The following is a 13,522-nucleotide window of genomic DNA, read 5'->3' as shown; positions in this document are numbered from 1 at the left end:
GCATTATAGGCTAAAACCCATCTTAAAAAATATTAGCATAAGTACACACACACGCACACACAAAACACACGACTTGATGTATGTAAATAAATCTTCCCCTGACACTGAGTTCCCTCGTCTCATTGGTTTAACTGCTCTGAGGTCACAGGATTAATAAATGTCATTGCAACAGCTTGAAGGGAACAGGAAAAGGCATCTGCTTACATAGGGCCCATGAACAGGAGGGATTGCATGCTGCAGGAAGGTTTGAGAAACAAAAACAGATAACAAGGCAAAAGAAAGGGGAGGAAAATCCTCTAGGGACAAGGGCTGTGTGTTGATAGTGCAAAGAGGGGCTGGATTTTATATGACAGCTCCCTTATTAAACCAAATCCCAATCCTCCCTTCATCCCCACAGTAACCAAGTGGAAAAGACTGGGAACTAGGTGACTGTCATATTCCGTGTTTTCTCTCATCAGGCCATGAATTCAAAATAATATGCAGAAGTCCTGCCCTTGCTGCCCTGTTTAACTGCTATAACAACTTTACAACGTTGATGCGATAAGCTGCATGTGGCTGAAAAAGTGACGTGGTTTGTAAACTGCAGGGGACACACTCCCGGTACAATAAGCAGGTTTGATATTCTGTCTTAGTTGAACATCAGTGGCGTCCATCATGAGAAGGTAGGAAAATTGTAAGGGGTTGCAAATTGGGGCACTTCACTGATACAATGCCATGTCAAAGGCTCACTGACTTGCCTCCATCAGTAGCTCTGGTTTCCTGTCATGGATTGACAGCAATGCAGGAAAATCCAGCCACAACCTCACAGGTTTAAAAAGTTCATGTTTACAGAGCTGGACTGCAATAAGTATGTAATTAAACATGCAGCTGAACTTCCCAGGAGTTTGCTTCTGTACGTACCCCTTGGACTGGGCAACTAGTTTCCACTACGGTAATAAGAACACCTCAAATGGGAGACAAGCAATTCTGTATGCTCTTTTCCAGAATTGAAGATGGTTTGAAAGGGAGATTCTCTTTAGTATTTCCATTTCTCTGCTGCTTTCCCAGTACTAGGACTTCAAGTGGGTTTGGTTGCTGCCCACAGTGTACACAACTCATCCCACTTTCCCTGCAGGTAAACAGATTTCGCAAGTTTTAGTATTGTTCCAAAAACTTGCAAAACCTGTTTGATGAGAGGTAGCAGCAATACAGGAGGAGACCGTGTTCATCATGGGAAGCAAAACCACTTCAATTCACTTAAGATCTATTTCTCATCCTCAGTCTTCATTTCTCATTAAGGCTGTCAAATGTCCCCACTGGTAGGAAAGTCACATACAGTACTGACTTTAAACAGCTTCCCTTAACACAATTCCCAACCACATGGAATCTGTTCTTGTTGAACAGTTTATCTGAAATGTGTCCTTGACAGGATCAGCTGCGTGCACCCTAGGGAAGCTCACAAACGAACAACAGTGGGTGGCTCTTGCCTTTGTCTCCGGCATTTACAAATCAGCTGTTTACTGCCTCTGAATACCATTTTAAGCTAATTATGGCTAGCCATCTAAATCTCTCTGTGAACATGCCTAATCTATCTTTAAAGCTGCCTATTATGATTACATCTCTATTCTGCCTTTCCTCCAAGGAGCTCAAGGATGTGTGGTTCTTCCCTCCTAGTTTTATCCTCACACCAATCCTGCAAAGTAGGATAGGCTGAGCATCATAGCCAAGGGGGTATGTGCACTTGGATCCTGGCTCCTAGCCGGTCAGCTGAATGTAATTTCATTTTGCAGAGCTTCAACATACTGCCAATTGGTTCTATTAGATGACCCCAAGTGCCAGTTTTTAAGGATGAACAATTGCTTTTGATTTACGCTCCCTTATCATTCTGCTGGCAGATAACCATTCAGTTTTTAAGAAAACCGAACATGATTTGTGAGAGACAGAGCTTCCCATGGGATGTGCACTGTGATTTCTGGTGCTGCATGCTACCTCTGGCCAAACAGGTTTTCAGCACAAAACAAACAATGGTTCACCAGAGGGAAAAAGAAGGATGGGCACTTATACTATGAGCAGTAACTTCTGGCTACAGCCCGTTCAAAAGATAGCCAGTGTGGTGCAGTTGTTAAGAGGGTCAGACTAGGACCTAGGAGACCAAGCTTCAAATCCCCACTTGGCTCACTGGGTGGCCTTGGAGCCAGTCACTACCTCTCAGCCTAACCTATCTTGCATGGCGGTTGTGCAGATTAAATGAGGGAAAGAGAACCATATACAGCACCCTGAGATCGTTGGGTAAGAAGGCAGGATGTAAACGCAATAAATAAATAAGAGCACACTGTCCATCTCTTAACACAACCTCTGTTCAGCCCCCTGCTCTCTCTACCGCCTTTGCATCCATGCTAAAATACAAATATATTGTTCCATCTCCCTTTGTGCCAGTTACTATGGCAGTAGGGGCAGCTGCTTCCCAACCACCTGGAACCATAGGTGTCAGCTTCCTCCTTCCTCTTCCCATACACCCCCCTTCCTCATTTGCTATGGAACAGGTGGCAGCAATATCCACCCACTCACCCCCCCCCCACTCTGTCACCACAGAAGGTAGAGATGAAATCCTTTCACAGGCTTCCACTCACAGTTGGTAATACTGTACATCAATTACTGTACTTTCAGCCTCTTGCCCTTCTGAGGTAATGCAGATATTTTGCCCAGGTCACTCATTTCTTTCCACATCCTTACAAGGGGAAAGGACCAACTATCCACCCCCTTTACTACATCCAGCCTCAAACCTACTCAACACCCAAGACAACTTTAGAATAATGTGCCTCCCTGCTCTCATCGATTTCACCCATTTCACTATAGAAGTTATTTGGACTGAGATTTGCCATCCACCTCCCTTTTCCCATTTCCTGTGCTAAATCTCTGGCAGCCAGATAATACTGACCTGAAGTGATTAATACTCTCTAAACCCTAAACAATGAAGCAAGTTTCACTGAAATCAGTGGGGGATGCTACCGCTCTCGTGTTCTTTGAGACAGAGTTCTAGACCATAATCATAAATTGCTTTGGGTTTGAGGGTTCACTGACTCCATCCCCAGAGGTTCACTCTCCCTATGCGTATCTTGCCCACTGACTATGCATCACTGACAGTGGTTGAGACAGCACTGAACATATTCTCCCTGCTGCCCTCACCTAGTAGGATGTGTGTTTAAGTCCATAGTTCAGAAGGGGAGAACCTGCTTTCCATATGGAAAGTTCAATGCCTGGTGTCCCCAGTTAAGGCAGGGAGAGACACTTGCTGGAAACCCTGCAGAACCACTGCCTGAGCTAGGTGGATCAATGGTCTGACCTGGTATAAGTCCACTTCCTACATGCAAAAAAATCCACAACTAGCAGCTCCTAAGCCCTCTTGTGTGAGAATCAGCCCACCATCACAACATACGGCATCTCTAGAAGGGTGGCAAAATTGGGGGAGGGAGGTGGAATCCAGCCCCCTCAATTTTCCCTTTTTTAACAGAGTACGGTAGTAGGGATATTCCTGTTGGACTGAAGAATGGAAAGGAAGGCCTCAGGAGCACAGGAAGCAGACACAGACCACCTAGCTCAGCATTGTCTGGGCAACCGACTACAAGAGTCCTTCTGGAATTACATACTCTCTTTCCCATTGATTTAAGCACATCTTTCGCTTTGGCATCCTGGGCCTTGAAGTGGAAGCAGCCGTCTTCCCCACCAAGTAGTACTTGAGAAGCTGTCCAGAGTGAGATTAGATGGAAAAGCTTACAATGAACACCTTCTGGAAGGAGGGGGAGTATATCTTCCCCTCGCCACCAAAACATAATTTTAGCTGCTACATGAAAGGACCCCAAAACACTCTTTGGGGTTTATCCCCAGACCCACTGTGGGGAATAATCCCCACAGCCTTCCTGAGGGGTGCAGACCTTCCAAGTGTCCCTGTTTCCAGGGACAAGCCTGGAATTACAAAACGCCCTGGTTTCTGATTTGATCCCGGAACGTCCCATTTTCATCTTTTCATCAGAGAAATGTTGGAGGGTATGGAGTTATGTGACCCCAAAGCCAAGGAGATAAGTAACTAATGCAACCTTTAGAAGACATTTGAAGGCAGCGCTGTACTGTTTTTAAATGTTCGATGTTTTTATATATGTTGGGGCAACCCGGTCACATATTTATATATTTATCCTATATAATGATGATGATGATGGGATAGGACGCCCGTTTCCAACGGAGAAATGTTGCAGGGGATGGGGATGGCTGGGGGGCGGTGATGTCAGGCCCCCTTGCAGGGTTATGCAATGGGGGGCCAGAGTGCCGTCCTCTGGCAGGGAGTCCCCCGTTTCGTGGCTGCAGCCGTGGCCCCCGGACGTTGGGGGGGGGCGCCGCGCCTTGCCCCCCCACCCCCGCCAGTCCCGTCGGCCACCATTTCCCACCAAGATGGCGACGGCAGTGGCAGGAGGAGCAGCAGCAGCAGCGGGAGGAGGAGGAAGAAGAGACGACCCCCGCTGCTGTCACCGCCGCCCCGGCGCCCTCGGCTCCCGGTAACCGCTCGCCCCTCTCACCTGCAGCTCGGCCCTCTCGGCCTCCCAGCGGCTCTTCTCGGCCTCGAAGCGCGCCCACTCGTGCTGGATGAAGTGCAGGATGCCCGGCAGGCTCAGCTCGCCGCGGCCGGGGCCGGGGCCACCCTGAGAGGCCGCCGCCGTGCCTTGCTGAGGCGGCGGCGGAGGGGGCGGCTGAGGCGCCTGGTCTCCCGCCGCGGCCAGCGCCTGCTGGTGCAGCTGCTGGGCCCGCGCCGCCACCCGCTCGGCCTCCATCGGGGATCCGGCCGGCTGCGGCTGAGGAGGCGGCGGCGGCGACGGGGAGGAGGAGAAGGAGGAGCACGACGACGCCAACGACGACGAGGAGGGCGGCGGCGACAGGAGCGGCGGCGGCGGAGGTGGTGGTGGCGGCGGCTGTTGCAGCTGCTGCCACATAGTGAGCCCGCCGCGCGCGGGGGGAGGGAGGAGGAGGGCGGGCGGCGGGAAGCGGGTCCCGGTCTGCGAGGGGAGGAGGCGGAGGAGGAGAGCGAGAGCGGGGGACAGAGAGGACCTGCGGGAGGGAGGAGCGGGGGCCACTTCCTGCCAAATAGGGAGCCAACCAGGAAATGCGGCCTAGGTCGGCTCCGAAGGCGCTCGCGGCTACTACGCCGCAGAAGAGCATGAAGCCGGAGGGAGACAAGAGAGGGGAGGGGAGGCGTTTCCATGGTGACTGGAGGGGTGGGCCGCATCCTCTCTCTGATCTCCGCCGCCTCCTATTCCTGCTCCTCTCGCGGAATTTGGGGGGGGGGGGTTGTGGAGGTAACCGGAATGGGGGGGAGCGCGCGCCGGTCTATCCTTCCCTGCACGCGCAGGCTGCTCACCACCTTCATGCAACGTCCGCGCGCAGGGCCCCGAATCTAACCGCCCGTCCGTTCGAAAGAGAGCGGGCAAATTCACCATGGCAACGCGGCCTGCTACCTCGGGGCCATCGGGGAAAGCCGCCCCGAGCAGGGCGCCCACCGCCAGCACCTTAGCAACCGGCTGCCGTCATCCCTCCTCCTCCTCTTCCTCCTGCTCCTCGGGAGGATAGACAACATACACTCCACCACCACCCCGCCCCATGAAGTGAAATTAAATTTAAAAGGATGTGACAGATCTGAGTGGGATTGCGTTACGCAGAAGCCTATTTGGGGTGCGGGGGTAGGTGTGAAGGGAAAGGTAGAAGAGGGGCGGTGTGGTGTAGTGGTTAGAGGACCCGGATTGTGGCTTCGGAGGCCAAGTTTCACTGGGAGGCCTGGCGACTGAGTGGGTGCCCCTCTCAGCCTACCTCGCACGGTTGTTGTGAGGATGAAACGGAGGAGGATTGTGTCGCCTTGAGCACCTTGGATAAAGCTGGGGTGCACTTGCAATATATAAGCAATGTAATAAATAAGCAGGGGGTTGCCAAAGGGAATTAGGGGAGTGAGGTTACTTTGCTACAAGGAAGGTGTGCACGTTCAGCCAAGGTGTCCTCTCAGAAAGGCCTGTGGTCAGGGGTGGTTATTTCTGCTGTTGCCACTGTATTAGATGTCGTCATCATCATTGCCATTTGTTGTTATCTTTTAAAGCAACATCCATGTGCACAGCGCTTTACAGACTAGAAGAGGGCAGGGACATGGCCCAAGGGTCTCCTGCTCCCTCAGGCTGAATTCATTGCATATTCCTGACCCTTCCTCTCTGGTCTCCATTGCATTGTGACAACGATCAGACTCACCACCAGGACCACCAGAATGTAACAACAGCTGTCCTTCAGAAATGGTGCTTTCGTTGAGATTCCTGCCTTGCAGGGGGTTGGGCTAGATGACCCTCGGGTTCCCTTCCAACTCTACAATTCTACGTGTATTGATGAGTGCTGCAAGTCCCATTCCCTTCTTAAAGAATGGTTTGTCAAAAAGGCTACCGACAAATAATCTTTAAAATGGCTGTAATCCTCCATGCTTTCCACGTTTGCTTTCAAAATGATAGCTGTCAAGGCTCAAGTGTGCCTGAACGACTCCCAGATGCCTGGGGGAGTAGGGTGTGATGACACTCTGCACATACTCAGAGACATTATCTTCCTGCTTCCTCTGCCTGTCTTTGCATAGAAAACAGGAGCTGGGCTCAAGGCTTAGCTCAAACTAAGCTCAAGGAACCACTCCTGCAGTGGGGAGGGGGATCCTATTATTCTGGGGACCCCACAATTTGCTAAGGGTGCAGCCTGATCTGAATTTCATAGGTTTGTGTCCTTTTAAAAAATCATTACTACACTCTTCCAGTTCACTGGAATAGTATCCCTACATGAAAATACTTTCCATGTAGTGGTTAGCGTGTCGGATTAACAGACACCCCCAAACTTAGGCCCTCCAGATTTTTGGACTACAATTCCCATCATCCCTGACCACTGGTCCTGTTAGCTAGGGATCATGGGAGTTGTAGGCCAAAACATCTGGAGGGCCGCAGTTTGGAGATGCCTGGATTAGAATGCAGAATCATGGAACTGTAGAGCCATCCGTGTGGGCTTGCACTACCAACCTTCTTAACAGCCAGGTGCACTGACCCGTTGTGCTACCTGAGCTTGATAAAATGGGGGTGGGAAGAACCATGTTTGCTGCCCCTTGATTTCCTTGGAGGATATAAAATAAAATGGCAATTATTTACCAATGTGGGAGAAAGCGAAGGGGTATATGCTTGGGGTTAGCATTAAGCCAGTGACCAAATTTGTTCCCTGTACCTCATTCATTGAGAATCAAGCCTCCGTCTGCGCAGCATAGCAAGATGGTGATGAGTGTTAACACTGCTATTATAGAAAAGAGACCTGATCTTTTTTTATTGTGTTTTTTCTCCTCCTGAGTAAGTGGCGAAGCTTTCTTGTTCCAGCCCCCCACCCTTCATTTGTCTACAGAGGGAGGAGGGTTACAGAGCAATGATTGTCCCTTTACAAACAGAAGCCTTGATCCCTCCAGGGAAATGAGCAAGCTTGATCTAAATAAGATTAAATAAGGCAGCCCCCCTCCTGTTCTCCTGGCCCATCTGCCACGCCAGGAGGATTAGTGGGTTTAAAAATAAATAAATAAAGACATATGTTGAGGGGTTGCACTCATTAGCATTACTCTTTTGTCGGCTTCCCTGCTGCTGGTGGTTAATGCCCAGCATGAGCCTTGATGCTTGCACACGCCTGAAAGCATGTTGGCATTTTCTCGCAGCGCTACGCTACCGTTCTCCAGGCGGCGCTGTTCCCAACACACCTCACCATTTACCCGGCTTGTGCATTCTACTCCTCCTGGCATTTTGCAGTTCTTTTGGAAGGGCTGCTTGCAATTCATTTGCAAAGACTGACCGTGGAATTCACCTGCCCTCATCGTGAGATCTGAATGTGTTCCATCTCCATGCTAGGTCCCTCGAATCCATATATGAAGCCAGAGTCTAGATAAGCACTCCATGTTCTGGCCAGCAGAAACACTCCAAAGTCTCGGGCAAAGTCATTTCCCAGCTCCACTGGAGTTGCCAGGGTTTGAATCTGGGACTTCCAGAGCATATGGGCTCTGCTACTGAGTGATGTTCCCTCCATATTTTTAATAGCAGTTCATGGCCACTGAGCCTAATGGACAGGGGTGACAACTTGAATAAAATATGGGAGGGCAGATAAGCCCCATTCCATATAATTGATCACATCAACTTGGCAGGGGGTTCACCCCCCTCAAATACTTTATTGGGGGGCTAGAAGTTGTCTCCTTTGAATGGCTTATGTTCTACTGTTGGAGGCAGTATGCTTCTGGAAACATCACGAGGGGAGAGTGCTTTTATTATTGGTTCTTGGGTCCTGCTTATATGCTTCCCATAGGCATCTGGCTGACCTGTGTGAGAACAGGATGTTGGACTATGATGGCCTGATTCAGCAGTCTCCTCTGTTGTTCTTACGTTTTTCTGGATATAATGGTTCCACAGGTTCCCCATCCTTCATTCAAGAACACTTCTTTGTGCTGGTGGCACGCCACAGTCTGGATTGCCTAGAGAGCTGTGTTCTGGGGTGTAACAGTGTGTGTGTGTGTGTGTGTGTGTGTGTGAGAGAGAGAGAGAGAGAGAGAGAGAGAGAGAGAGAGAGAGAGGAGCTAAACTAATTCAGTAATGAAAGGCTGCCCGCAGAGTTGGCTGCCTGTTGCTTCTCTGCATGAATTGTTGTTCTGAACTTGCCTCCTACTAAACATTTCTTGTTCTACAGTGCAGAATAATTCCGTTTCAGCTATGCATCATTGGTCATGCCTCGTAAGGAGGAACCGCAGAATGACTTGCTCTAAGAACAGCCTGTCCTAATTGAATCATAGAATCATAGAGTTGGAACAGACCACAAGGGCCATCCAGTCCAACCCCCTGCCAAGCAGGAAACACCATCAAAGCATTCTTGACTTATGCTCGTCAAGCCTCTGCTTAAAGACCTCCAAAGAAAGATACTCCACCACACTCCTTGGTAGCAAATTCCACTGCCGAAGGAGTGTAAATGTAAATGTATCTCCATCTTGACGTACGCCCCAGTGCCATGAGTCTTGCAAAAACAGAGAGATGGATTTCTCTGTGGGAAGACATACCAAAATAAAAACTTAGTTGGTCTTTAAGGTGCTACTGAAGGAATTTTTTTTATTTTACTTCGACCCAGACCAACACGGCTACCTACCTGTAACCGGAAGACAGTAAGACGCTCTGAAAGGAAATCATTTTAGGTAAAAAGTTTGCTTTTGGTCTCAGAAGTTTGGAGTGATCTATAGCTGATGGTAAAATGGTATTTCCTAAATGTGCGATCTTTTGATAATATTTTCTCCCTGGTTTCCAGGTGAACTAAATTTGGATGGATGAATCTGGAACTGCGAGACTCTCCGTGGGGCAGAGACGAGAGCTCTTCAAAACTTGCCCTGCGCTCGCAAGATGCGCATCACCTTCTGCCAGGGCGTGCTTGCTGTTGCAATCGCCATAAACTTACTGATCCTTTTCTACATCTCGAGGCTGCAGCAGCGCGTCTTGCACCGGCACAGGGACCACCCGCATCCCAGTGCCCACCAGCCCCGTGGCCTGCTGAGGTCGGGCGTGACCGTCCTCATCAGGGAGTTTGAAGACTTTGAAAACTACGTCCCCGACGTGGTGCGTCTCTTCGTGAAGCACAAACCCGAGCTGCCCATCGTGGTGGCGGCAGACCGATTGCCTTATCCTCCTATGGTTCTCCCCGGTGCTCCCAACATCCAGGTTGTCGTTCTCAAGCCGTCCCCGGACCAGCCTGCCCACATCTCCAGGCCCGAGACCTATGTGAAGACAGAATACGTGGCGCTGGTGCCAGATGGGGTGAGGGTGGATTCCGCATCCCAGCTGGAGCGAATGCTGGAGGAGTTCAAGGCCAACCAAGCTCAGGTGGAGATGGTGGCGGCTCCAGTGCAGTCGCTAGCTCCCCTCCAGTGCCTGAACCTCAAGGTGAACCTTAAAGAATGGACGGCTGACTACACGGCAGCTCCGCCTTCCTCCAAGGTGTGTGTGGCCTTGAAAGGTGAGGCCGTCATCCTCCTGCGCACCAGGGACCTCTTCAACCTCTCCATGCCCCTGGCCAAGCCCTTGCTGACTTCCCTCTTCATCCAGGCATCCCTGCGGGGATGGGCCGTCCGCCTCCTCGACGTTTCCTTCTCGGCGCTCCACCAGCCTCTGCTCACCTCCTCCCACAACCAGTGGAAGGCCGACAACCTCGCCAAGGCCAACCGCCTGCAGCTCTTCCGCGACTTTGGCATCAAGCGGGTCGTCCTGGAGGACGGCAAGGAGCAGTGGTTTGGCTGCAGCAAGGAGATGCCCCGGTGCTTTGGCACCATCCACGATGACACGCCGGAATACCTCTACCAGAACCGGTGGACGCCGCCTTGCTGCCTCCGAGCCCTGAGGGAGACAGCCAAGTATGTCATCAGCATCCTGGAGGCATCCGGAGTGCGCTACTGGCTGGAAGGGGGGACGCTCCTCGGAGCCGCCCGCCACCAAGACATCATCCCATGGGATTACGACGTGGATCTCGGCGTCTACCTGGAAGACATCCCCAACTGCGAGCTGCTCCGGAGTGCAGATTCTGGCTCCATTGTGGACGAGAAGGGCTTTGTCTGGGAGAAAGCTATTGAGGGGGACTTCTACCGAGTGCAGTATAGCGAGCGCAACCACTTGCACGTTGACCTGTGGCCCTTCTACCCCAAGAATGGCGTGATGACCAAGGACACGTGGATGGACCACCGGCAAGACATTGAGTTCCCGGAGCACTTCCTGAAGCCCTTGGTCCCCATCCCGTTTGCCGGCTTCCTGGCTATGGCGCCCAATGATTACTGGAGCTTCCTAGAGCTGAAGTTTGGAGAAGGGGTGATTGAAAACCCAGAATATCCAAACCCAGCTGTGAAGAGCATGGAGAAGGGAAACTGAAGGAGCCCTCGTGAAGGCCCAAGCCTTAAAAGGAGAGGTTCTCGAGTATCTCGGAGCCGAGAGCTTTCCTTCCTTGAACACTTAAAGCTAAAGGGACCCCTGATCATTAGGTCCAGTCGTGACTGGCTCTGGGGTTGCGGCACTCATCTTGCGTTATTGGCCAAGGGAGCCGGCGTACAGCTTCCAGGTCATGTGGCCATGTCATGCAAATGATTATGCAGTGAGGTGATTTACCTGCCCGTTACAGGTACAGTGGTGCCTCGCAAGACAAATTTAATTCGTTCCGCAAGTCAATTTGTTTTGCGAAAAATTGTCTTGCGAATCACGGTTTCCCATAGGAATGCATTGAAATTTCTTTTTTTGCCCATAGGAACACATTAATTAAATTTCAGTGCATTCCTATGGGAAACCGCAATTTACAAGACAAATTTTTCGCAAAATGAATTCATCTTGCGAGTCACCATCAGATCGTAAGACGCATTTGTCTTGCGAAAAATTCGTCTTGCAGGGCATTCGTCTTGCGAGGTACTACTGTACCTCGGTGTCTTGTCTATACTGGAGGAGATGTTTGCAACAGTGAATTGTTTCAAAGTAGCAACACTGAATGTACATTCTGCCTTTCTGGATCAGATCAAAGGCCCATCTAGTCCAGCATTCTGTTTCCGATGGCAGCCAGACAGGTGCGTCTGGGAAGGTCACAGTCAGGGCATGAAGGTAATGGCTCTTTGCTGTTGTTGGTTCCCAGCAGCAGGTACTCAGAAGTAGACTGCCTTGGTGCTTGAAGGTTTCATTTTGCTGATCCATAGCAAACAGAAACCTTTGAAAACGGAAAGGCTAGGGAGGGCCATTGTTGCAGTGAGTTGCAGCGTTCCCTTTCAAAATAGGGTCTATTACGTCACCCCAGGTGGATCCCCCCCCCCCCCCGTTGTCGACAGCTGGTTGTTTCAGCAAGAGTCACACAACAGAGCAAGCAGCTGCAGTGGCTTTCACAAAGCAGTCATTTTCCAGAGAGGTAGCTGTGTTAGACTGTCATTGCAAAAAAATCAATGAGTCTTGTGGCACCTCAAGGACTAGCAAATTCAGTGTGGTCAGTTATTTTGCGACTGAAAAATGATGGCCAGGGCTTCAGAAAGGGAAAAGAATTAGCACTGCTGGTGTGATTTTGAAGTCAGGCAGAAAGCATTCACAGTCATGAATTGCAAACTCTAAGTCCTCATATTCTGCCCATTTACTAGTAGATTGGAATGCAGGAAGTGCCTGTCTCACTGCAGCTGCTGCTCCTCACTGAAGCTAGGCTGGCTGTAGCAGGAGGGGGTCAGGTTTTGAGGGGGACCAGTAGACTTTTATTTCAGGCAGGATGTGGGGGACTAGATCACACTGTTTTGAATGCTCAAGTGAAGTCAGGAGGACATACCCCAAAGGAGGTAAGCTGAGGATTGCAGCCACGCTCTGGCAGCCTTCCTGCAGAGATGCCATTGGTGCAAATGCAGCAAGGAGACAAATGCACCATAGATGTGAGGATCTTGCCTTGTAGAATTCAGAACCGGGGGGGGGGGGCTATCCCTCTTTTAACACTGCTTGGTTCTGCTGCTGCAAGCTGATATTTATTGGATAGGTTAATTGGATTTTATCTAACATACGTTTAAACCGCCTTTAAGAGGAAAAGCCACCTCAGAGCAGCTTGTAAAACAGAACACAGGAAAACATACTTAATAAATAAAACCAGCAATGAACTATAAAATATCAGCCTCTAAATGTTAAAATCTGACAAGGTATGGCTAAAGCCTTCAGTCCACCAAGCACCCCTCAAGAGAAAGCCAAGGAAATAGGGATGGGCCATGGCCTAGTGGGGGAGCACTTGCCTTGCTTGCAGAAGGCCCCAGGTTCAATCCCCAAGGGGATTCAGACCCCTGTCTGAAACCCAGAAGACCTGCAGTTGCCAGTCAGTGTAAACAAGGCTGAGCTACATGGACCAATAATCTGATAAGGCACCTTCGTTATGTTCCCAGGTGCATCTTCAGAGCTTTCTAAAGGGCATCTGGTGATGGGGTTTGCCAGGCCTCCAATGGCAGCCAGATATTCTAGAGACAAGGGGCTGCTCCAAAGACTTAAAGACAATTCTCTATTTACGTGGGGGTTACGTTCCAAGGCATCATGCATTTAATAAGTGAAATCACGTATATTTGAAACACATTGAAAAAGCCTACAAGTACCCCTTTCTTCTTGCCCCTTTCCACGACATTTTTGTGGCGTTTTCAGGTCAATTCTGCGTTCAGCGCATATATGTGATCACACATATATTGATCGTGCATAAATGGGGGGGGAGGTTGCCTGTATACTCATGCCTGGTAGGGTGGGTGGCGGCAGAGTTACAACCCACCCACTCACATAGGAAGACGACTCATTCTACAGTCATTTGTGCAGACACATCACTTCCCCTCACTGAAAGTTGTTGGGGGGGGGAGCAGGGTGTTGTATAAATTTTGCCTCGGGGATGCATTTTATGATTGCAGTGTTATTAAATTTTTTAAAAGAAAGAAAACGAAAACAAACCTTGTGCCACCAGCATTTAA

General features: G+C 50.2%; 2 protein-coding genes across 7 annotated transcripts in view; one reads left to right on the top strand and one right to left on the bottom strand.

The window, feature by feature from the left end:
* STRN4 (striatin 4) overlaps positions 1-4,964 on the bottom strand; it is a 21,524-nt gene extending 16,560 nt beyond the window's left edge. For both annotated transcript variants that reach the window (XM_035118386.3, XM_088672709.1), the window contains exon 1: positions 4,548-4,964. In XM_035118386.3, coding sequence (XP_034974277.3) covers positions 4,548-4,958 — 411 coding nt within the window. In that variant the 5' untranslated portion in view covers positions 4,959-4,964. The remainder of the gene's footprint in view (positions 1-4,547) is intronic.
* FKRP (fukutin related protein) lies at positions 4,408-13,522 on the top strand. 5 transcript variants are annotated; one of them, XM_035118388.3, is made up of 2 exons: positions 4,408-4,526; positions 9,346-13,522. In XM_035118388.3, the coding sequence occupies exon 2, from the start codon at positions 9,438-9,440 to the stop codon at positions 10,947-10,949; it is 1,512 nt and encodes a 503-aa protein (XP_034974279.3). In that variant the 5' UTR covers positions 4,408-4,526; positions 9,346-9,437; the 3' UTR covers positions 10,950-13,522. The 5 variants fall into 5 exon arrangements, with proteins under 5 accessions (XP_034974279.3, XP_060131554.2, XP_060131555.2 ...); XM_060275571.2 differs by lacking the exon at positions 4,408-4,526 and adding an exon at positions 4,834-4,959; XM_060275572.2 differs by lacking the exon at positions 4,408-4,526 and adding an exon at positions 5,122-5,228.

This window comes from Zootoca vivipara, chromosome 6 (genome assembly GCF_965207765.1).
Source record: "Zootoca vivipara chromosome 6, rZooViv2.hap1.1, whole genome shotgun sequence".
Classification (NCBI taxonomy): Eukaryota; Metazoa; Chordata; class Lepidosauria; order Squamata; family Lacertidae; genus Zootoca; species Zootoca vivipara.
The sequence above is the reverse complement of the archived record's forward strand: the minus strand, read 5'-3'. Positions and strand labels throughout refer to the sequence as shown.